This window comes from Trachinotus anak, unplaced genomic scaffold, assembly GCF_046630095.1.
Source record: "Trachinotus anak isolate AG129_WGS33_773 ecotype Australia unplaced genomic scaffold, CSIRO_AGI_Tana_v1 ptg000034l, whole genome shotgun sequence".
NCBI classification, from domain to species: Eukaryota; Metazoa; Chordata; class Actinopteri; order Carangiformes; family Carangidae; genus Trachinotus; species Trachinotus anak.
In genome coordinates this window covers 3,413,595-3,437,524 of record NW_027273885.1, presented here as the reverse complement: position 1 = coordinate 3,437,524, position 23,930 = coordinate 3,413,595, and the positions used below count along the sequence as shown (strand labels likewise).

Genomic DNA, 23,930 nt, shown 5'->3' with positions numbered 1-23,930 from the left:
GTGTGAGAGAGCCAGGGGCGCTGTTCCCTGTGGTTGAGTCATAGGAGGATAAACCGTGAATGTTGGCAGCATATGGATAATGTGCAACACTCTCTATAGAGCTGATGGTTATAATCCTCTTTCTCTCTCCACTGTCTTCTGTAGCTTATCTTCACTTCCCTCTTATCACCATAATAATCATCTATTCAAATTAACTTCTCATAATTTCTCTTCTGTTTTTGATGCTGCCTTTCTTTGTAGCTTAAGAAATCCACCAATTCAACTGCTGGCATTATCATTCTCCCACTACACCAGATTCTTTCTGTCTGCTGTTAAGTTTTTCCTCCTCTCTGCAGCAGCAGCGGCAGCCAAGCGCTGCAAACATCTTGAAATACGGAGGCTATAAATCGTAGTCGTGTCCACGATATAGAAGAGCAGCACAGGTCCAGCCTGCCAGACGGGGGTTATTGTGCTCAGTCAGAAAGGCAGAGATGCAGTGGATCAATCGGTGAGGTTAGTCAGTGTGTCAGCAGTCAGTCAGTCTGAGCCTGACAGAGGACGAAGCATCACACTTTCAAAGAAAAAAAAGAATAAAGGAGGGAAACAGAACAGAAAGCAGCCAAATCAGGGATGTTGTGGTCCTGTACTGTCTGCAAATACGAACCTGTGACTCCTCAGAGCTTTAACTCACTCTCTCTCACACACACACACACACACACACACACACACAGCAGCTACCTGTCGGAGTGTCTTCAGCATCTCCGTGGCCTCGTCCTGTTTGCCCTGCTTCGCCATCAGCATCATCTCTTGGATCATACCAATTCTGCGCTGGTAAGGCGGCGGCGGGGTCCCACCACGGCTCAGCCGGTCCCCTGACTTAAGCATGAGGGACGCCAAGATGTCTCCCCGCTCCTTGGTGGGTGTCCGCTTCCAGCTGTGCTGAGGACTGGCCCCTCCGGGCTCCTGGCCTTTGGTCTGCTTGGCACCCATGGTGCTGTGTTAATGTGAACTTTGATAATAAGTGGACTTGCAGACCGAGCAGGCGGCAGAGGCAGGTCTGATGAGTGCCAGAGATACTGAGCATTAAAATGTCTGCAGCTGATCACATCTTCAGAAATCCTGCAGTTTGGGGACTAGATGTGAAGCAAATCAAATTCCAAACTGCCCATAAAAATTGTTCATTCCAGTCAATCATACAGAAGAGTGAATGCTCCAAGAGTAGAAAATAAGGCTCCAAAACATTAACAAGCAGCTGCAGTAGTTTTCTGCTTCAAGGAACTTGTGAATCCTGGAGAGAAGCTCAAGTCGGGAACAGGTCTGAGGATGCTGCCTGCAGCATGGCCGCAGAGCAGCAGTCAGGATGCAGGATGCCGACAGTACCGACCGTGGCCCGCCGCAGCCTCCTATCCCGCACACAACTTCACCGGAAATATTTACCTTCGACCGCAGCGCTGCTCCCTCTCTGCTCTGCTGCTCTCCCTCAAAACACAGCCCTCCGTCCTGGGCCGGGGGAGGGGGAGGGAGCGGTCCGGGGGAGGTGGTGCATGAAGCAGGGCATGGCAATGTTTACGTCTCCTGTAGACCACCGCTGACTGTCCGCCCTGTCCTTCCTCGGCCGCGGGAAGTCATGCGTTACCTGCAGCAAACGCGCGTCCGTCCGCCCCCGAGGTTCGCTCCTCTGCCCGCTCAGGAGCCGGCAACAGCCGCATCCGTGTCCCGGTCCAGGGGGGTCGTGTGGAGGCTGCAGATCCGCGGCTTGACAGGAGGGGAGAGACTGAGGTGTCCCCTTGCTGGGACTGAATTATATATTATACCCTCTGTTCAACTGAATGGGGGGGGGGGGCGGTGCACCAGCTTCCATCAACAAACATGTCACTTTAACGTTGCGTTGCTCATTGCCAGAGATATATAGATGCTGTCAAGATGACTCATACCTTTTATGATCCTGCACAGTCTTCCATTAAAATCGGCATGGTTATCAAAGTACCAAACTGATTTATTTATCGAATTGATTGGCTTATTTTGGCGGAAGTAGACCAACCTGACCTTAGAAAAAGGCGCTGTTTTGTGCACTGGACTCTGCTGCATAAAACAGTATTAGCAATGCACTCGTTTCTAAACGGCCCTGTGTGTTTCTGTGTCTCTGCCGATAAACAAGTCAGTCATTTTAAACTGACCGGTTTCCCTATTGAGTCCGGTCTTTTGCATGGATAAGAACAGGAAGTATAGGATGAATTCATGGATGTGGTTTCAGTTCCAGGAACATTAAAATATGCAAATGTCTGTTTTACAGGAGAGATAACGTGAAAATAAAGCTCATTTGCATTCAGTGCAGTAAATGTGATCACATGGCACAAGTTAGTGAGCAGGGAAGGGATGGTACTGACATCCCGTGGTGGCTGCTGGGAATTCATGCATCCACACTGATAATAATATGGTTCAAATACAACAATAAAAAATATCAATAGTGATACTATAGAAGTTGTATATTTAGATTAATTCGATAAATTGAATTTGGTTATATTAGCTTTAAAACTTGATAAAAAAAATTAACAATGCAGCTGCTCTGACTAACACAAAGATTTAATTTAATTTTTTTCCCTAAAATACAAACTTAGACAACAAATGTCAGGATGTATTTTTCAAAAGGTATTTATTTGTTTTGCCTTTAATTACATCTCTATTTACAGTAGTATTTCAACCATCATAGTTTCTTCAAATCGCTTATCAAAACAAAAATGTTATTTTCTTTTCTCACTTTACCAGCGAGAACTTTTAGGCTCAGAACTTTCCTTGCTCGCAGGGTCAAACAGTCAGCCTTAACCAAAAGACATCCAGCTTATGTGAACACGATGAAGACTTCATTCTGGTTTTTACAGGGAGCAGACTGCAGAGAGGAAGATATGCATGTCACACACACTTCTTTCCTGTTAGCCACAACACTGGCTGCCAATCGCTTGGTTTAATTACTTCATGGTGTGCTGTGCTAGCTATTCAAAGACAACTAAGACGTGACCCTCATCTCCTTTCCAGGAAGGGAACACATGCACTTCAGAGGATTCAGCCTTCGTTTACTTTTTTTTTTAGACTGATCTTTCACACCACTGAGTCACAGTGGTTTTAATTAGAAGCACTGATCAAGAAAATAAGACTTAAATGTCAAAAAAGGAAGCAGATCTCTAAAAAAAAATATGTAAACAAATATATAACATAAAAATTAAGTATTCACTTAATTTACTGTGACACACTCAATTATTTGAATGGAGATCAATGGGGTTTAGTCAAGGTGTGACACATAATATCAGGGTTAAAAACATGGTTGTTACTCTGTTTTCTGGCATCATGAAGACAAAAGGAGTCTTCAAACAAATCTGTGACAGGTTTATTAAAATTTACCACATGGTTCCACTGTTGACACTGTACACTGTGTACACAAGTTTTATGTAAGACGAAGAGCCCACATCAACCCACCATTCCCACTACAATACTGCACTCACATCATAATGGAGAGAACATAATGCTGGATTTCTGACTCGTGAGTAGTATTCACATCGACACCCAAGTCATGATAATGAGACAAACTTTTTCTGAGAGCTCGACACGGGGCTGAAAAATAAACAAACATGGACGCCTCACATCAGCTACTTTAATTAAACTCAATAAATATAGTGTTATTTTATCATTGTGCAGTATTTTCAACCCTCACTAACCATAATACAACATCTTGAGCTGTCCTATGATGTGAACACTCACAAGTCACAAACATGGGAGTCTTTTCACCTCCCACCCGTCCCATATGACGTGAGCGCAGCATGAAGCCTGGTGGTGGCAGCAGCAACACTGATGTGAAGTGAATTTAATCCAGAGTGTCGGACAACGACTGCAACCTGACAGAGCTGAAGGAGGTTTACACTAACCAATCAGGGGAAACTGCAGAGTTCAGGTGCACGAAGCTCAGAGAGAGAGAGAGAGAGACCTCTCTACACAGACTCAGACTGCTGCTGACATTGAAAATTACTGTTATATATTTTTTTACTTTAGATTATTTGAAGAGATCTGAATTCACTTTGACATTGAAGAGTCTTTTTCTGTGGATCAGTGTCAAACACTGTGCCTCAGTGCTGTAGGACATAAATACTTCTGCACTGTCACCAGCCCAGAATTCAATCAGATGCTCCTCAGAGGTCTGACTTCACTAATCTGTGGGTAGGATCGTTTTATGCTTAAATAACATGACAGGAAAACAAACAGGTCCAGGATAAAAGTCATGTGTAATGTTTTCATGACTTCCAACCAGGACGTCATTATGGAAGAAAGTGTGTTATCGTGTGGTTTGAGTGATGGCTTTCTGGTCCGACCGAGGCCTCGCTGTGAAGCTCAGCTGGACGCTCTGCTCTTTCAATGAACCCACAGCTCAGTGGGGAATTCTCCCACTGTAAAACCAACCTTGGCTTTAGCTCAGCTACTCAATGCAGAACACGTCCAGCTCCCCTCCCTGCCTCCCAGGTCTCTTCCACTAGACTGTGCATGTCTCTTCAAACACAACACGGAGTGAAAGCGCATCCATTTTATACTCTATATGATTTAATAAATGACATACCGCTGTTGGGTGTTCTGACAGAAAAAAGGACGAGGTGGGCCTGCATGTGGATGATCTAGAAAATGCTATGTTTTCCCTTCGCATAACCTGACTCACGCTAGTCTTATGCTGAGGGCTGAGGCAATGTTACAGAGGAAGGACAATTCTAGGCAACGCTGGCACGACCAGGACTGAAGGCGTGCCTCACAGGTGGGAGGTGAGAACTCGCACTTAGAATGTGTAGCCAGCGGGGGGCGCTTTGTCGTCTTTGTTGCTCTCCAGAGAGAAAGGAGGAATGCGAACATCAAAATGGGAGCCGTCAGTCCTTTCAATACGAAACGTCCCCCTGAACACAAACACAGATAAGACAAGTCAATGTTGTGACAGAAAGTCCAGTGAATCATTTACAAAATGGGAGGTGGGATTTGTCTACCTGCAAACTGGTGAATGAATGAGCAAACTCACCACATGTGACCACTGGGGGCCTGTAGGGACACATGACTGCTGTACTGAAAGGCTGGCTGCTCTTTAGACAACACCGGCTCCTGTCACGACACAAAGACAAGAACATGGGTTTAAGTTCCTCCATATTTACTGTTTCAAGTGCAAGACACAGATCGTTAACTGATGTAATCTTTGTGTCTATGAAACCACTTTTCCACCAGTCAAAAAACCTGCTAACATTAGGCTTTTGTCTGCAGTGGAAAAACATAGAATTGGCATTTACACCCAGGTAAAATGACTCTGCAGTAGAAGTGGAGCATATTTATTGACTCCATCTCTGATGGCACCCGGGTGAACATGCTAATTTTCAGCCCTTTCCTGTCTTTCTGAGCTTCAAACACACAGCGCACAGAGCTGTTAAACCAGAAACATCACAGCTTCACTGAGCTTGAGGATGAAAGAGTGAGCTGCAGCCCCAAAATAAATTTCAAAAACACACAATCTCAGATTAAAGCATCACACATGGAGGCTCCGGCACTGACTGATGAGAGACTGCAAGGCAACTAACAGCTCACTCTTTCTTCTTTGTCTGTGTGTGTGTGTGTGTGTATTCTGTAACTGCATGTGGCGACATTGCTCCTTGCAGTTGTGTCTGTCCTAGCAGAAAGGCAAACTCGGCTGGCAGTACAAAAGGTGTTAATTGCCTTTTTTAGCAGGTGTATACTGCTTATACCAGCTAATTTTGGTGTAAAAAAGTATGACTGTACTATTTACAGTACGCTGCAACACAGCATCTGTAGTGCTTCAACAGGAAGAAACAAAGGTGGAGTCAGGTAAAAAAAAAACAATCATCCCAACAGGTTTTTAATGTTGTCGTCTAAAAAGATGCACCGACACCATCTCCACACAGTCTTGGACATTGTGTGCATGTGTGTGTGGGTTTGCTGACCCTGCCTACGACTCCTCGTCCTCGGACCGTCTCCAGGGTCCCGGACAGGCTGAAGATCCTCCAGTGCCTCTCTCTCAGCTGAACCACCTCGTTGCCCATGTTCTCCAGACGGATACAGTATCTCCACTGTCAGAAGACAACACACACAAACATGTTACTACTCTGCTGGCACAGGCAGGGTTAACAGTCTTCATGAAAGTCAGCTGCTAGCTGGTGATGTTATTATTATCATCATCATTATTATTCCAACTGTGACTGTCCCATCGGACGAGTCCATATGATGTTCCCCAGAGATAAAACTATGCTACTCACCCAGTAAACATGGGAGTTCTGGGCCTCCTGAGAACAAGAAAGTGTTTCCATTAGTATTTGAGCGGATGACAGAGATACTTTGTAGAACATCATCAAAACAAAAAAATCTGCAGGAGTGTAGAGGAGCCATGAGCTGGTGTGGCTCAGGATGTGCTTGAAGAAGACAGAAAGCAGCTCTATTTTTTAAAAAGTATTATTAATTTACCCTCATGCCCATGTAGAAGGGGATGACAGTGACTCGGATGTTCTCGGTGGTCTCCCTGTGGACGTCGGAGAGCTCCAGCCAGGGGTGGTTCTTCTCCTGCCACGCCTTCAGGGTGTCTCTGGCAGTGAATGGAGGAGCTACAGACGAGGATGAAACACACAAATATTTACTGAAAACAGTTTCTCTCTCTCCTCTACATTGTTTGTTTTTTTTTTCTGCCGTCTTTTATTAATCTACTGCCTACATGATGTCATCTTTAGTACTTATGAAACCAATATTTAACTTGGAGGAAAATATTGTTGTGACTATATGAAATAACAGAGACACTAGTGATGAAGTGGAGACTGTGAAAGTGTGTTTACATTTGGCAGGGTTGTACATAAGGAAGCGCTCAAACAGCTCGTGCTGGATGGGGACCTGCTCTGCAGAGTTGTAGGGCAGGATGTCTTCATGGCTCACATAGTCCAGACCTGAAGGAAAGAAACAGACACTGTCACAGATGTGGATGAGACAGAAGAATTATAACAAGCTCAAATGGGGCATTTTTTTCTATGGGAGCTGAAAACCTGGGTACTGAGCTCTATTAGGAATAAAACAGGAATCATTTGGAAAGAGAATATAACGTGACCACGAGTCATATTGTATCAGTGAAGTCTGTGTATGGTTGGATACCTGGGATGGCGTACAGGGCTCTGCTGTCGTCATGGTTGGCCAGAAACGTCACCGCCTCTGTCTGAGACCTCTGAGACTGAAACACAACACAACACAACAGTCACACAACAGCTGACACTAATGAACAGCTACAGCCAGATTCTACCACAGTGTCAGCTTTGTCACCAACTCATTTCACTGAATGTCAAGACAATCAATCTCATACAAAGTGTCATCAACACAGATTTCAGATACTTGACAACTTCTCTGTCTGCTTTATTACAGAAGGGTATGATCAGGATTTTTAAATATTAGAACTGTTTAATATTTATCAGTCTTATTATCGGAATGTAACAGGATTAAAATGTGCAACTAACTAAATGAATAACATTATTATTCATCTATTTCTTTCTTCTTTTTTTTTTGGCAACAAAATGATTATTGAAAACTGTTACTTGCTCACTTCCACGGACAGAGAGTCAGTGTATGAGATCTGTTGACTGTTAGTTACAAGTGGCTGATGCAGAAAAACAACAGCAGTGACTTAATATTAGAGCTACACTGATAAATGACCAGGTCAATATATAACATTAGCTTCTGGCAGATTTATCAGTATTGGTGTTTATGTAGGCTGATAAGTAAACTGCATTACATAAATGGCAAAGATAATTTAGAAACAGTTTAGATTTAGTTTTATATTGCACATGTACAAAACAGCCTATGTTGCATTGTATAGTGCTATTATATATGATATTTCTATTCTGTTTCTATTCTTATTTATTACATTTTCCTCTTGTGCTGCTACTCTTTTGTGCTGCTGTGTCAAATTTGACTCTTTAATTTATCTTAAAGAGTCGTGACAAGTTAATTTTTACACTGAAAAATGTAAAAATGCCTTTAACAAAATGAACTGATGTTTTGAAATATGCAGCAAATATGATGAATAATGACAAAATTCTAATTACTGAAATCCTGTCTGGACTCCCGCTAAAAGATCTCTTGGGGCAATTTAAGAGCATTTGTAATGTGAGGTAGCAGCTGGTGGTCCTGAAGCATTAATATATGGTATCTCACTATGTGAGGGCAGTCCCTGGTGTCAATCAGGACTTGGTAGTAGGTGTGAGTCTTCCCCTTCACCTCCTTGGAACCGTGGGCTCCTGGGGGCTCAGGCTTGCTGAAAGAAGAAAGAAAGTCAGAGACAAAAGGATCTAAATTATAAAAGTCTCAACCATGAGCTGAGCCAATAAGGGCCTGTTGGTGCAGCCGGCAGCCAGAGATGGAGGATTACCTGTCAGACATGGGAGGGGTGACGTCTCTGTCATAGAGCCGGGCATGCCAGGGAAACAAGACGATGCCTCTGTAGCCGAACACACTGTGGAGAAACAGCTGAGGAGAGCACAACAACAAGGAGAGAGGGGATAAGTCGATGTGAGATTATATATGTAGGAGGTTTAATAAAGCATAAATTAGATGAGATTACACTCACTCGACAGGATCACGCAAATGTGCACAAAGTTACTGATTTATCAAAACCTAAATACAGACCACACAGCACAGTGATTTCAAAAACAAGTCTGAAACTGACCTAAATGATTTGTGTGAGAGTGAGAGAGTCTTACTTGTCCCGTTTCATATTTTCCGTGCTGCTTCACAGCCTCAAACACTCCCACCGTCTCCAAAATCTTCCCCTCAGGCCTGTTCCTGCCAAATACAGGCAACACCATTACACACTGGACCCTGTGTGTGTGTGTGTGTGTGTGTGTGTGTGTGTGTGTGTGTGTGTGTGTGTGTGTGTGTGTGTGTGTGTGTGGTAGATTAGCCATCAGAAGAAAAGCATATAACCACAGAATAACATATAGATCTATATGCTGCACAAACACAGGCACAACACATCATCATATATGGACAAACAAACAACTTCTAACTCTCAGAGGAGTCTCACCAGGAAATCTGACTGTGGGGTGAAAAGGCTTCAGGATGTTCCTTCCTATAGAGATGATTTACATCCGTCCCCATAGGCAGGAAAATCCTGCTGCCTCCCCTCAGCCTCCCTCTTCCCTTCAGGCCTAATCTCAATCACAACTTTGACAAGATTGAATAAAACATCTCATCTTGTCAGATGTCAACAAACAGAAAGACAATTTGACCTAATCTCCATGTCCTCGCCTTCAGCCTCGCCCCACACACCCACACACACACACACACACACAGTACATATTACCAGTGACAACAACAGCTGGTCACTTCAAATAAATAACATGCATACTTCTGTGCTCCCTGCAAAGCTAATCTTTACGACACAGCCGAGGACTGGGGATTAATGAGGTGGATATATGGACGGGGGGAGATTTAATATTTCACATTAGGTTGGTCTCAGGTTATTTTCATATCATGGGTTTATTGGAGAAAAATAATCACAAGGTAGCCTGGTTTTAGTGTGGTAAAAAACTGAATCCTGACATTAAGAAAAGACTTTCGCTCTGTTTAATTACCTCCAGTTAAAATCAGAATTGCTCTCATACTCCACTGCAGTGAAAGCTGATGTTGATTATTTCAAAACAGGGGAAAACTAGTTTCTTTGCCCAACATAAAACACCAAGGCAATTACATTTAACTATATTAGCAAACTAGTTATTGGAGCAGCAACTATTTACTTTGTCTATAAATTGTCAGAAAAAATGTTTAAAAAAAATGTAAATATATTCAGCAGTTCACGACCTAAAGAGATTCAGTCTGCTGTAAAACAAATGGAGAGGCAGCAAATCCTAACATGTGAGAAGCTGGAACAAGAGAGTGTTTGGCATTTTTTGTTTGAAAAATTACGAAGTTAAGTTAATTTCCTCTCAATCGACTTCTTGTTTCAGCTCTAGCATATTCTCATAAAGACTGGAAAGACAGCTTCAAATTTATATGTTAAAAACAAAACTTGTATTTCCTGTCCATAATTTTTATTTTGTCTATTGCGCGTTCTGTACATCTATGTTTGCTTCCCAGCAGTCGTCTTCTTCTTCGCTGCTTCTGTTGGTGCATGACCTCCACTAACTGAAAATTAATGGACGAGCATGAAACTGACAACAGGACGAGTATTGTGCTGCCCACATTCATGCATGAGGATCCTGGTGTGTGTACAATACGAACAAAACGGGGACCCACTCATGAACCCACTCATCTACTACCAGTGGAATTAAAAAAAAAAATCCATAGGCATTTAAAAGTAAACAAACATTCATCATGGAATGTACATGTTTAACAATTTACAACACGGATGTGATTCATTTAAGATTATAGGAGAATTACCACCTCCGTTGACCAGTCAAGGGTTAATTAGTGTGTGAATTCTTGAGTTATGGCCAAAAATGTGTTTGTGTGGTCGAGGTGACCTTTGACCTACAACATCTAATCAGTTCATCTTTGATTCAAATTAAACATTGAACAGAGGCATAAGAATCCTGTTTACCAGGTTTTCTCGAGGACTGTAAGAATGTTTAAATGAACATTTCCAGATTATTTCTCTATGCTGATACGATGGCAGATAAACTGCTGTCAAATATCTTCAGGGCTGAGAGATCAGGCCCGTTACCTTCTGGATTTCTGTTTTACTATGTTTCATCTGAAAAAGAATTAAACCAACATTTATCAAATGCAGCATTAAAACAAGTGTATGTTTAGATGTTAAGTCACTGCCACAGACTGGGACAAAGACTGTTCAACACAACCAATCTCCCTGCTGAAGTAAATGCAGATGTATCACTAACATGAGACAGCAGCAGAACCATTATTACAACTCAAACATGATTATTGTCAAGACAATTAACTGAATGCCACTAATTAAACAACCAATAGAAGCATTATACATTTAAAATTTAATCTTTACAGCTTAAAGACTTGGTCTAAATCCACCTACAAGTGTTTTGAATGTAATGTCCTATACTCAAAACTCTGTTCACTTTTTTGTGAATTTTAATCCACTGAGATTTACTCGGTTCAAAGGTCACCATTACTGCTACTCTGAATGGGAACTAATGTCAAAACCAGTAGCAATAATGTACATACAAAGGATCTAAGCATCAGAAGCACATTATTTCTTAACGACAGTGTGATGATAGAAAGTACAGACCATTTGTAAACACACTCTACTTTTCAATTAAGCTAAAAGTACATTCCTAATTTCCCAGTTGTCTGAAAGAAAACACTGTGAAGATATTAAAACAAAGTAAAAAAGCTCAAGAATGCATCAGTGTTTTCACAACACCACAGCACCTCGCCAAAATAGCTCTTCAACAGAGTTTTAACAGGGCTTTACTGTTCTGTTTCTACCTCTGCAACAATCTGAGAAATGTCAATAAACTGTGTGGCCACACAGACACAGATCTAAATATAGCCAACCCATTGCAAAACCTGGACCTCGGTTCAGCCAACAGCTACCAGTGTTCAATGAGCCAGCCCGGCCAATACACACAGGAGCTATCAAGTTCACATTTCACGTCTCCCTTTTGGTCATTATGTCACTGTCACCATGTGGTTACGTAAACTAAAGTTAGAGGCACAAGGCGGTGCTGAATCACTGCTGCTTTCTAACCAGTGCGGGGGCCACTCACCCACCTGTACACCCACCTTAACTTTCTCTCACAGAGGCTACACCTGCCTCTCTTTCTCTCTGTCATGCTCTGACTGGATTTCTCTCTCTTTTTGGTCAAATGAAGGCAGTTACAAAAATAAGATCCACTGGTTTTTCTTTGCACTGGCCCACAGCCAAGTTCTGTAATCCATCGTAAGTTCTGCTGGTGCGAACGCCAAGAAGAGAGGTTGAGCATGTAGCTGACATTACTTGCTGCACCTGCATAACAACAAAGAAACGTTGGAAAATCTTTGACTATTTTAAGAGCAACTGTCTGGGCTAAATTCCTAAAATATCATCAGTAGTGTGTCTACATGACTGTGCCCGTGTTACTAATGATAGCACTGAGTCTGTAAGCCCTGACCACATGTCCACGCTGGCTGAGGCAAAAAAATACTGCTTGCTCATGTTTTGTGATTTCATTTATGCAGCACTTTGAGTCAGAATTACACAAGCACACACAGGAGGTTGTCTTCATTATGAAAATGTTATATGCTACAGCAGAAACCTGGGATCTGTGCTGATGAAAGTTATATCACTGTTATTTAAACAGATGTACTTGTGCATCTTCTACTTCTACTCTACAAATTTAATTAAAATTTTAATGGAATTTATTTATTAAAATTTTTGATGTCCTAATGTGAGCACCATAGACAGAAAGTGGGGACATACAACTGCAGTTTGTTGCACTTTTACCTCGATTTCTCAGGTATTTACTTTAGTAGAGTAACCAAAAACAGACCTCCCACGTTATCTCGAGTAGCTTACTTAATTAAATTTCCAGAACATTTACTATATCACAGTAACATATACATATATCTGTGCTTAAGTTAAATGATTTGTTTTCTTCTGTAGGAGTCAAGTATAATAAAAAAACAAAAACAAAACTATGACTAAATATTTTACAATGGAAAAATGTCATGTGAAGCTTTTAGGTTCTCCTAACTTCCCCTTACATTTAATCCTAGTGGAAAAACTTTAACAATAATTATGTCAGAAACTAGACCAATAACATGTCTTAAAAACAAAACCTTGTAAAGATACTGAAAAGCAACAGGTGTGTTTAATCAAAGTAACTAAGACAATACTGAAAAGCTTAAGCCAATCACTTTACCTACTTAGTACAATCTGATGACAGAGGACAGGGACATTTAATGGAACAGCTGCTGCTCAGTCTCAATGTCACGTCAATAAACACAGAAATAAGTAGTTTAATGAAAAACCTCAAGTTCCTCATGTTGATCATGAACCAAGTCTATAAGTAGTTATACAAAATGACAGATGACAGTTGGACTGATATTATAGCTATGTCTTATAATCATTGGAAACAGTCAGGTAAAAAACCTTCTATTTGTAACTTTACTGCCTCTATTACTTTGCTGAACCATTTACAAAGGACCTCCAATGAAATTCAACATTTTGACTTTTGAAGTTTATTCATTAAACGTGTGCAGATAAAGGTCTCTCTTGATGACAGTGTCACTGTGACATGCTGCAACTGTTAACAGGGCAGCACCAGTTCAAACTATGCTCACTTATATGTATTTGGCAATGACATGTAACAGCACACATGCTTCCTTTAGAAAGAAATTACTACACAAGGTGCAGCAGTAACATATATGGACTTTTACCAAGTGCTAACAAGGTGATGATATACAGTACAGGTGCTTTGTAAACAATCATTGCTCAGTTAAATTAAGGAAAGTGAACCAAAAACATGCCTCCAATTAACAGCGCATTCATTCTCACATATGTCCCCATGTCAGATTATTTACTGATGCATCAGCTTTACCGGATTCAGTTCATGCTACTGATCTTACTCTTCATTAAACATGACTCTTCCACGGTGCAAACTTTTTCTAACTGTGATTTCACATGTATTGAGTCAGCAGTTTGGAGGCAGTCAGGTGTTGCTCAATCCATGCTGGCTGGTTACCTTGCTAGCTAGCAGCAGAGGACGACCGTCCTTTCCCCACTTTCAGCCGCTAAATGTCGGTTCATATTTACACACCAGGCTCATAATGCGGGCACCACCCGGGGGCATCTGTTCATTCACCAACAACGCGGCCAGTGTCTTCACGGTGCCATCTTGGACAGCTCGTACTTAGCTAAACTCTTTAGCATGTTAGCATTGGAAGAGGAGGACACCGGCTGCGTCTCTTACCGTGACGACATGAACCTCCTCGGCTGAACACCGCCAGGCAAACCGCAGGCTCGGCACTGTAACCGCGGCCTGAACGCGTCAAACCCGGTGCTGGCGTCTGCGACACACAGCAGTCGGTGTGTGTGTTTCTTGCTGTATTTACTGACAGTGCTCAACAAGCCTCGGCGTAACGCAGAGGCCGCCATCTTTACAGCCCCAACACGCTCACACACACACACGCATGAACAGCAGGGATGATGATGGTGCCTTCACAGGAAAGCTGGAGAGTCGTAATTACGACGACTGAATGCTCCCCAAACTGTAATTGCCATTTCTACACCCCCTTTCCCCTTAAAATACCGGTAGATGAAAACACTCTCTTGATATGTATGTAAATGTTGTAATAGCAATGAGTGATTAAAAGCATTGAACAGTTTTTAGCTGGCTTTCCTTTTATTATCTTGCAATGGAGTTTTCATATCCAGTTAAAAAGTGAGCGGCAGCAACTCAAACACAAATGTCTGTTTGTATTTGTTTTTTAATACGCTTGTATTAATCGCATAAATCTTAATGGTATAGAAATGTTAGGTGCAAATAATAATAATAATTTAGATAACAGATAATAATAGATAACAAATGAAGCCTAAATGTTAAAGTTCTACTATTATATCGGTGGTAGACCATAGTTAAGAAGTGATGTGTTACGAATAATTAAAGTAATTAGTAATTTTGTTTACATTTTAATTGAGGTTTGTCACCAAAACACTTTATTGCATTTCAGTCCTCAACTCTCTGCTTTCGGAGTTTTTGATGAAACCGTGAAGGCACCAAAAGGGCTAACGTGTACCGTACCGTGTTACCCGTGTAAACATTTAAGTTTAAATTTTAATTAAACTTCATTGTCCACTTATCAAATATAAACAAACATTTTACGAAAACTATTAAAATATAAACTTAAAAAAAAAAACGCATCTTAAAATAGAATTTAACACAGTTAGTCATGTGAGCGAATACGTCATCGTGTCACAAGGTAAACAACATGGCTGCCTTCTTGGTTTTATATTTGTACTCCTAGCTGTTAGCGGTTAACTTTCCATGTATGTTAATTAAAGACAGATACAGATATTTTGCTCCTTTTCACGACAGTGTAAGTGCTGTGGTAGCCAGGAAATAGACGTGTTTACATAGCTGCAGCACATAAAATCAGACTCTGTCAGTCATTTCTGTTAAAACCATGGCTTCATCATTTGTGGTCGGAGATCAATTCAGAAATAAGGTGACAGAGTTATTGGAAAAGTCAGACTCATCTCTGCCTCAGCGACTGAGAGAGGACCTGGAGGAGATTCTTAAAAAACCACAACCGGCGACTCTGTCCTTCAGCACAGCAAGAAAACTGAAGGGACACCTTCAGGACGGAGGTAATGTGTGGTCTGTAGCTGTTTATATACGGTGACTAATGATGCATCAGATTTATGAATAGTGATCTGGTACCTGGTGAAATTACTGGGCAAAGTACAGATAATGTGGCCCATTTAGGGACAGTATTTTGACTCAATAACTGAAATAAAGTCATCCAAAATGACATTCCCTGCCATTATTTATGACATTTGACCTTATTGTGAGGTGGTAAAATGTTTATGATTAAAGCAGATGTGAAGAAAAGCATTAAATGTGTGTTTATAGCATGAGAGGTGTTTCCACAAATCCACCCTTGTAGACCAGAATTTAAAGGTTTAAGATGTATTATAATATTTACATGCAATTTCTAACATGCTATGTAAAAAACATTTTCAGGGCATCCTTTCTACCTGCATGAGTTGCTGGAAGACAGCTCACTGCACCTGCCTGAGGTCGTGAAGCCTCCCAGAGTAAGTGAATCCATGTACATGTTTGTCATGTTACTGTTTATTATGGTCTGTTCACCTGAAACATCCACTGGTGGCAGAAATACGCTTCTTACCTGCTTGAAATAGCATTTACTCACCTTTGAGGTGATAATACATGAATGTCACCAACACGACTACACCTGAAGTCAAATGTAAATAATGATCAGTTATAAAAGGGTGAAAAAAAAAATCATAATCGTATCATGTGTAAAATAATAATTGATTTTTATTCTTAATTGTATTATATTACGCAAGAAGCACATGGCCTCAAATCTGAATGAAGAAATTTCTTAAGTCACTGTCAAGTACAAGTTCCAACAGTGACTCCCATATAATGTGAGGAACTGTATAATCCTGGTAAACTCATCAGGACCACAGCTGGAAACAGGTAACATTAGAGCCAGATGTTTCTCTCTCACCTCAGAACCCTGAGCTGGTCGCACGTCTTGAGAAGATCAAAGCCAAACTGGCCAATGAGGAATACAGCAGGATCACACGAAACGTCAACACTCAGGTAAAACTTCTTATATTATAACAATACAAGTATCTTTATAGACTTCTGTATCAGGGTCGAGATGTGTTAGAGACAGTTTTCTCTGTCTATTAATCGTTGGATGAGTCAGATACATCCATGGTGACGTGTGATGTTTCATATGTGCAGTTCTGATCCTTGTGACTAGTTTTTCATATTTAACAGTGTAATGATTTTCTTTCTTTGTCGTCAGGAAATCAACCGAAATGGAACATTAGCAGATTTTGGACGGGAAGGTTTGTCATTCTTATCACCTGAATTCATTTTTAGTGATTTTATCAGAGTCTCTTATTGACATCGACTTATTTCCCGCTCTCTCTCTGCAGTGCGATCAGTCAAAGCAGTGGTGGTGACTGTATTCAACTTCCTGGTCACAGTGGTTGCTGCTTTTGCCTGTTCTTACATGGGCAGTCAGTATCTGTTCACCGAGACCACAGCGGTAAGAGAACATTTAATTTTACATACACTGAGTTTCCACTTTATCTGGGACACCCAGCTAAATCCAGAGCAGTCCAATGAACAGCCATTTAATGAATTTTACCTGTATAATAACTGTATTACCTGGTTTTTGTGGACATTGTTTCATATTCAATCTATGGATTTCATATATTGAAGGGTTTTGTTAATTATTATGTCACTGGAAACACCAACAAAATAAGTAAACAAGTTCAACGCAGCCATAGATTTTGGTAACTGTTGAGTTCACACCACAGCCTGTAAAAGTCAAGTGAATATTAAAAAAAGAGTTAAATGACTCTGTGTGTTTGTGTTCCTGACTTGTTTCCCAGCGGGTGATCTCAGCTGTGATCGCCGCCTCTGTAGTCGGCCTCGCTGAGCTGTATGTCCTGGTCCGGACCATGGAGGGGGAACTAGGGGAACCATAACAGCTGTGCACACCAAAAACGAGGGAAACTGTAATCTTTGTGAGCAAAACCAGCCGACTTCAGCAGAACTCTGAGGACTTTTTGCCTTTTTTTTGTGAGAAAAACTTGTGGAATAAGCTTGAAGTTACTGAGAATTTACAAATTGTTGTATCACTCAATGGAAGCTGGAGCTGTACAAGAAAGTAAATTGATTTAAAATGAGTGAATATTTGACTTACTGAGATGCTACTGCGTAATCTGACATTCCACCTGTCCAGATGTTTTTTACATTAAATCTAAATTTGAGTTATATTTCTAATTTATTTACAGTTATTTTGTATTTCATACTTTTCCTAAAACTACATCCTCCAGTGTTTCTCCCTCCTCTTCCTCCTTCTCGTACTTCTTTTGCACTACTCTTTAAAAAATAAATGTTGCTCCATTCTGTTCTCAGGTGTAATCATATTTTTGTGTTCAATAAAATCATCTGTGCTGACTGAAGCTAATCTGTGAAGTATGTAATATGGGAATATTAATGTGAGAACACACACACACAAAATACATAAGAACGGTCCAGTAAGTGTAGATGTAGTGTTTAAAATCAATGTTTTCTTATTGTCAACAAACTGCACTGAAACAACACCTCAGTCTCGCCACTCAACACCAAACCCACTGCTTTCTACTGAAGCTGTAAATCTTTAAAAATGTGGATTAATACACATTTGGTGTCTTTATGAGTATTTCCTGCAGCAGGAAGATGTTTGTGGGATTGAGTCAATGTAAACTACAGCGTGTGTGTTCATGGTAATGAAGGTCACACAGTGCACAGTGATGGACGCTCCACTCTGTGACTGAAAAGTCTGGACCGCCATTAAATTTGATACAGAGATCTATGATCCTCAGACTAATTGTAGTAACTGGTGATTCATTAAAGGGGAACTCCACCAATTTTACTCACTAGTTTGTTTACAGGTGTTGGGGACTTCTATTATTCTATTCTATTGCATATGTGAAAAAGTTATTTAAGCTCCTTTGTGGCTCCAGAGGAAGCTGCGTGAAATCAAATTCACAGCCTCAAGTGATGTCATTTGAGTCAGTGTTAGTTTGAAAATGACTCAAATCTAAGGTTGTGGAGTTAGAGAGGAGTGATCTCACCAGACCTCTGCAGCCTCCTTCTCCTCCTCTTCCTGAAGGCGTCATAACACTCCTGAATCTCCAACTGAACTGTGGATGTTCAAGTTGCATCATGGGTAATGTAGGCACCAGGTCTTGACTGATAAAAAACGAAAACGTGGAATAAAAAAAAAAGTTTCTAGTAACTTCTTATCAGGAGTTTAACAGTGTTACAGTGAAATGTTAAATCGATGGACCTTTAACTTTCCTTCTGGCTCCATCATCAGGTCCAGTTTTTAATTTGTCCAATATTTATAACCAGATACCAGATAGAACAACTTTTGGTGTTGGGTGGGAAATGTTAGTATTCCAGAAACTGTACTCAGAGAAGACCATGAGATGAAACTGAGAGCTGTGTAAAAAGCTGGTAAGTGGAGCTTTGCTTAAGTTTTTTTTCTGATTTTGTTGACCTTGTGTTGACTCCTCTAAATAGCCTGTCAGCTGCAGCATCAGTCAGTAATACTGTTTACTGTCTGTCCCTAAATTATTTTATTATCCATCTCCACCTGACAGATGTATTAATGGTCTGCTGATCTGGTTTGAGGTGAACTACAGAGCCAACCAGTACATAAAAAACTGATATTATATCCCAGTCATGATAACAGACTGAACATCCTCTGAACAATAATTCCTTATTTCTTATATTTAAACAATTCCAATAGGACACAGATGATCTCTTCTCTCTGATCCCTTCTCCAGATATGAATTCATATTTTTTGTGAACTATCCTCATCCTCCTCTTGTCAAGTCCTGTGGTATCAGTGGAAGGATTAAAAGATGTAACTACATCTGGAATACAAAATAAAAAGTATCGTCCTAAGATCTGAGATTTGACACCCAGATTAAAGGTTTATTGAAAGATTATTTGGTATTAAAGATGATTATGATATGCAGAGATCTCTGTCCAGCGCTGGACGAACAGTGGGTGACTGTCTGTCATATTTGCCTCTGTATTATACCTCTCATGTAATATTTCAAAACTTAAATCCAGGCAGAATTACAGAGCCTGTAAGCTGATAGACCCTGAGCTCTGGCTTTAATTTAGTTCTTATTTTTCATTTTTTTCCTTCCCTCTGTCCAGCTAACCCTCCTGATACTTACAGTACTGGGAGCTATGAAAAAAATATATTTTGACTTAGAAAATAATTATTCCTGTCATGGTATCTTACCACAAGGAATCATTTTAATCAGGATGTTTTGAAGGATAATACTTGCGGGGTCGCAGCATTAAACATGCCACGGTTCAGCTTAGAGCAGGAAAACAGGGGCCGGCGTCTGAGAGGAGAATCTGCGAACATGAACCAAAGTGTTTCCACGGAGGACGCAGGTGGATGCGTCATATGATGCGTTCTGTTGGTCATTTATCTACTGACTAATGATCAACATGAGTCTCTAAACATACTCACAGAAACAAGGCTTGGCTCCTGACCTTCTAATGCACAGATTGAGGATCGTCAGTCAAAGAAATGATCAGCCGGAGACTTTTGTTGCCACTTTCCAGAAACATTTACTCAAGAACTGTATGTTTTTTCCATTATACACTAAGTTCACTTCTATTCCAGTGATTTCCAGCCATGCACTTTTACCCCAGGGGGTCCTCAATAATGTGTTGCAATTTAAAGTGCCTGAAAAACTAGTTAGCGAGCTAGCCAAAAAAGTCTAAACAGTTCAAAGTAAAAGCTAAATGGCTTGAACAAACAGCTAAAAGTGATGAAATTAAGATTGAAATAGACAACTAATGGATAAACAGTTATAAAAGTTAACTTGGCTAAAAGTATTGGAAAAATGGTTGAAACATGCAGCCTCTAACACTCCACGAATGCAGAATTGACCATCAATGTAAACAGTGAGAGTTCAACTGAATGAACATATCTGAAACAGGGCGGGTGGTGTTGGTGGAGCGCACTGACAGAGCTGTTGGCTGACAGCTGGGAACCAATGAACAAATAAGTTTCTTAATGCAATAATTCTGTATTTCGTTCTGCATGGAGCCGTGAAACTGAGATTACTATCATCATATCATTCTCTGCCTTTTGCATAAGAAATACTGGACATATGTGCGGCTGTGTGTCATCCTCTCCTCTTTATTTCCAACATAAAATGTTGCTTGCACCATGAGAAATGCCACATGTGGTGTTGCTACAGGATTGAGGAATATCTAATACTATAAAAATGAAGACTGGTTTCAGGAACTATTCGCAGTAGAGACTGAACTGGGGTGAAATAAATCAATTTATTCCCTAAAATATGCAACAAAAACAAAGACAAACCAACAATAACATAACAGCTACACACAACTACAGGTTTGTTTGATGCACAATCAACTCTGGTAACACACAGGACAAACTGGGACAGTGTTGTAAAGTGAAAATACAAATGGATGTGACAGAAATGTTCGCTGTGATTGCAACAACAGAGAGTTTTATCATTTTCTGCGGCTCAGGCTTCACACCAGGGTCGTCAGAATTCGAGAAAGTTGGTGACAATGGCAGCGTTGTAGATCAGGTCTGAGATGTACCCCATGGAGGTCTGTGGTCCCATTTGTGGGTGGTGATGATGGTGGTGGGGGTGGTGATGTCCTTGGCCCTGAGTTACTTCCCAGTACATTGGCTGAGCGTGGGAGGGGACCACCTGGTCCACAGAGGTGTGACCTCCGCCTGCGGTGCCGCCTCCATACGCAGCCTGGTGAGCCCCAGCTGGAACCAGGCTCTGGGGCTTGAAGTTCCTGAAAGCCTGGTACGAGCGGGAGGGGGCAGGGTGGTGAGGCTGCCTGGGCATGGGCTGGGAGAAGGAGCTAGGTAGAAAACCGGGGAGTGCTGGTCCCAGGTGCTGCTGCCGGTGGTGCTCCTCCTCCCAGGGACGGGACTCTGTAGGTTTCGAGGTGGCGGGCAGGGGGGGCTGCTGGTGGTGGAGCGATGAGGAGGACGGTGGCGATGACACAGGGTTGCTGTAGATTTGAATCCAGTCAGAGTAAAGTTGTGGAGCGTCCTCAGATTGGTGGCTCTGCTCCTGCCTGAAGATGTCCTGCAGGGTGGTGGGGGTGGGGAAAGGGGAGGTCATGGGTCCAGGGCAGGACTCTGCAGATCCTCTAACTCCCAGAACAGGCTTGGTGGACTTGGGGAGTCTGCCAGTCTTGATGCTCCTGGCTCTTCTGTTTTGGAACCACACCTGTGGAAAATGGCTTTTAATGTACTTTACCAACGTGATGACCAACATCTAATAAATTACAAAACTGTTTATGAGTCTTATTTGGATATTTTCAAAGATAGTTTTATTTATTTGGGGGGAGTTTTGCAGCCAGAGAGAGGGGCAGCAGATTCACCTGGATCTTGCTCTCGGGCAGGTGTGTGTGTGCAGCCAGCCTCTCCCTCAGCGTGATGTCCGGGTAGGGAGTCACAGCGAAGGCCTGCTCCAGCTCCGACAGCTGGGCCCGGCTGAAGATGGTCCGCTTCCGCTTCCTCTGACCCTCCGTCAGCCCCGCGGCTCGCTCCGGCTCCGGGGAGGACACGGCGCTCTCACTCCGCGCATCTAAGACCAGAGGAGGAAGGCAAACTTTCAAAATAAAATGAAATAAATTTACCTACATTAACGTAAAAATTAAATGAATAAGAAGGAGTATGAGAAAGGTGAGTTGTTAAAAAACATTTAAACATCCACACATTATGGTGCGTTTCGACCAATTACCAGTGAAATAAAATTACATACAATAAAAAGGTTTAATTTTTTTATTTCACAAATGCATCTAGAAGCTATTTGGACTAATTTTTCATTTTTCAGCTAATAATTTTTGCTCTTGCCTATAATAGAATAGCGCAATTGTTTTTAACTTTAAAATTTTATTTTGACAATAATTTTCAATAAACTTTAATTAATTAATTTCACAATGACAAATAATTATTTCATTGTCACACTGATTTGCATCTGCTGCCGTTCCTGAGTGAAACTACATGAAGCAAACAAGGACATAAATATGAAAGAAAATATATTTTATTATTATTATCTGGATGATATTTAACTCACCTTTACAATGGTCCTGTTCTCCAAATAACGCTCTGAAATCCATCATGTCTTTCTGCTGGTTGTGCTTCAGTAAAGAGAAATCTGAGTCCATGAACAGAGCCATAACACACACACACACACACACACACACACAGACACACACTCACATCAGCTGCTTGGCCTCCACTGATGCTGACAGCTGAGGAGGAGTTTCCACTTCTTATACCCAGATCAGATGGGACACCTCCCACACCCACCACCCTGCAAATCCAGGTGTTTTTCACCTCTGCCTCTAATCCCCCAGAGTTGTTTTCATGCTGATTAACAGTATGTGATCTGCAAGTTTTCTGACTCTAAAGACTTTTGAGGATATGGCACTACAGGACTGTGTGTATATATATATATATATATATATATATATATATATATATATATATATATATATATATATATATATATATATATATATATATATAATGTATATATATATAAATGTGTGTGTGTGTGTGTGTGTGTATATATATATATATATATATATATATATATATATATAACAAAAATTCTATTAATATATTTACCTATATTTATATAGTATATTAATCTTATATAGTAGCAGTAATAATAATAGTTATTATTATTAATATTATATAAATAATATATTAATAAAATATTAATTGATTAAATGATTGATTAAGTGATTTTTGTCCACATGAGTCTCATTTAAAAATTTGCCAAATTTCCTTTGCTTTTGAAATGAATTTACTGATGTAAGTTGAGGAATAATAATATCACTTCACTTGTAATCACGTGTGTGTTATGAAAGACATTAGTTCCATGTCTGCTAAGCCAAATGCGGCGATGACACAGAAAAGTTATCCTTTTTTATAACTGCCAGACTCACCCAACATGTGTAGCCTCTGCTGTTCTTAAACACCGCACAGTGAATTATCCTACAACATTTTCCAAATAGGTCATAGGGCTATTTAATCTCCACCACAGTCTACAGAGTCAGATTATCACACTTGAGCACCTCACTCACTTATAGCCTTTGCATGGAGGAATGATCTGTATGACTGTAAACTAAAGCTATTTACTCTGAGGTAGGAGGTACGATTTATAATTTTTTTAATTAGTTTTAATACTGGGCACAAATTAGTAGTTTAGATTATCCACAAACTGTGACACATTCTAATTCAGAAGATAATAAAAGAACATTTTTCCCTCCCCTCCCCTTAGATAAACTGTCTCCAAGCACAAGGCCACATGTGGAGACTTTGATCATATTATTGTGCTTGTTTAAAGCCTGTTGTTCATGAGAGATCAGAGCAGAAAATCACATCAAGGGTTAAAAAACACCTGCAGTGACGTCACTGAAGGGGTGTGGCCTGAGGGGGCTCCACAGCGGTGCTGCATCAGTTTGTTGTTTTTAACAGCCACTAAATGGCTTATAGCTTCAATTAGGCTTCTCACAAATCATACAAACAGTAAGAAGCTAAAAATGTTTGTCCACAGCTGAGATCATATTTACATTTATTCCTTTTTTTTTTCTTGTTCTAGGATGTCATGGTTTGTTTCCCAGTCAGGAACACAGTCTCTA

At 40.8% G+C, this 23,930-nt stretch overlaps 4 protein-coding genes across 5 annotated transcripts in view; 1 reads left to right on the top strand and 3 right to left on the bottom strand.

The window, feature by feature from the left end:
• The window catches only part of lrrc75a (leucine rich repeat containing 75A), a 51,114-nt gene extending 48,626 nt beyond the window's left edge, over positions 1-2,488 (bottom strand). The window contains exon 1 of the mRNA XM_071471725.1: positions 718-2,488. Coding sequence (XP_071327826.1) covers positions 718-969 — 252 coding nt within the window. The 5' untranslated portion in view covers positions 970-2,488. The remainder of the gene's footprint in view (positions 1-717) is intronic.
• A 127-nt stretch (positions 2,489-2,615) lies between these two features.
• On the bottom strand, positions 2,616-14,128 carry poldip2 (polymerase (DNA-directed), delta interacting protein 2). 2 transcript variants are annotated; one of them, XM_071471726.1, is made up of 11 exons: positions 13,902-14,128; positions 8,739-8,820; positions 8,408-8,505; positions 8,194-8,293; positions 7,141-7,216; positions 6,831-6,938; positions 6,469-6,605; positions 6,264-6,290; positions 5,952-6,077; positions 5,024-5,103; positions 2,616-4,904 (listed from the first exon to the last, which is right to left on the bottom strand). In XM_071471726.1, exons 1-11 carry the CDS (start codon positions 14,084-14,086, stop codon positions 4,790-4,792), a joined length of 1,134 nt encoding a protein of 377 aa, XP_071327827.1. In that variant the 5' UTR covers positions 14,087-14,128; the 3' UTR covers positions 2,616-4,789. The 2 variants fall into 2 exon arrangements, with proteins under 2 accessions (XP_071327827.1, XP_071327828.1); XM_071471727.1 differs by having other exon boundaries at positions 8,739-8,814.
• A 764-nt stretch (positions 14,129-14,892) lies between these two features.
• On the top strand, positions 14,893-17,610 carry tmem199 (transmembrane protein 199). The gene is made up of 6 exons (XM_071471729.1): positions 14,893-15,298; positions 15,675-15,748; positions 16,191-16,280; positions 16,492-16,534; positions 16,625-16,737; positions 17,087-17,610. Exons 1-6 carry the CDS (start codon positions 15,115-15,117, stop codon positions 17,180-17,182), a joined length of 600 nt encoding a protein of 199 aa, XP_071327830.1. The 5' UTR covers positions 14,893-15,114; the 3' UTR covers positions 17,183-17,610.
• Positions 17,611-19,882: 2,272 nt separating this feature from the next.
• Positions 19,883-22,655, bottom strand: sebox (SEBOX homeobox). The gene is made up of 3 exons (XM_071471692.1): positions 22,355-22,655; positions 21,657-21,862; positions 19,883-21,502 (listed from the first exon to the last, which is right to left on the bottom strand). Exons 1-3 carry the CDS (start codon positions 22,455-22,457, stop codon positions 20,795-20,797), a joined length of 1,017 nt encoding a protein of 338 aa, XP_071327793.1. The 5' UTR covers positions 22,458-22,655; the 3' UTR covers positions 19,883-20,794.
• Between the last annotated feature and the right edge of the window lie 1,275 nt (positions 22,656-23,930).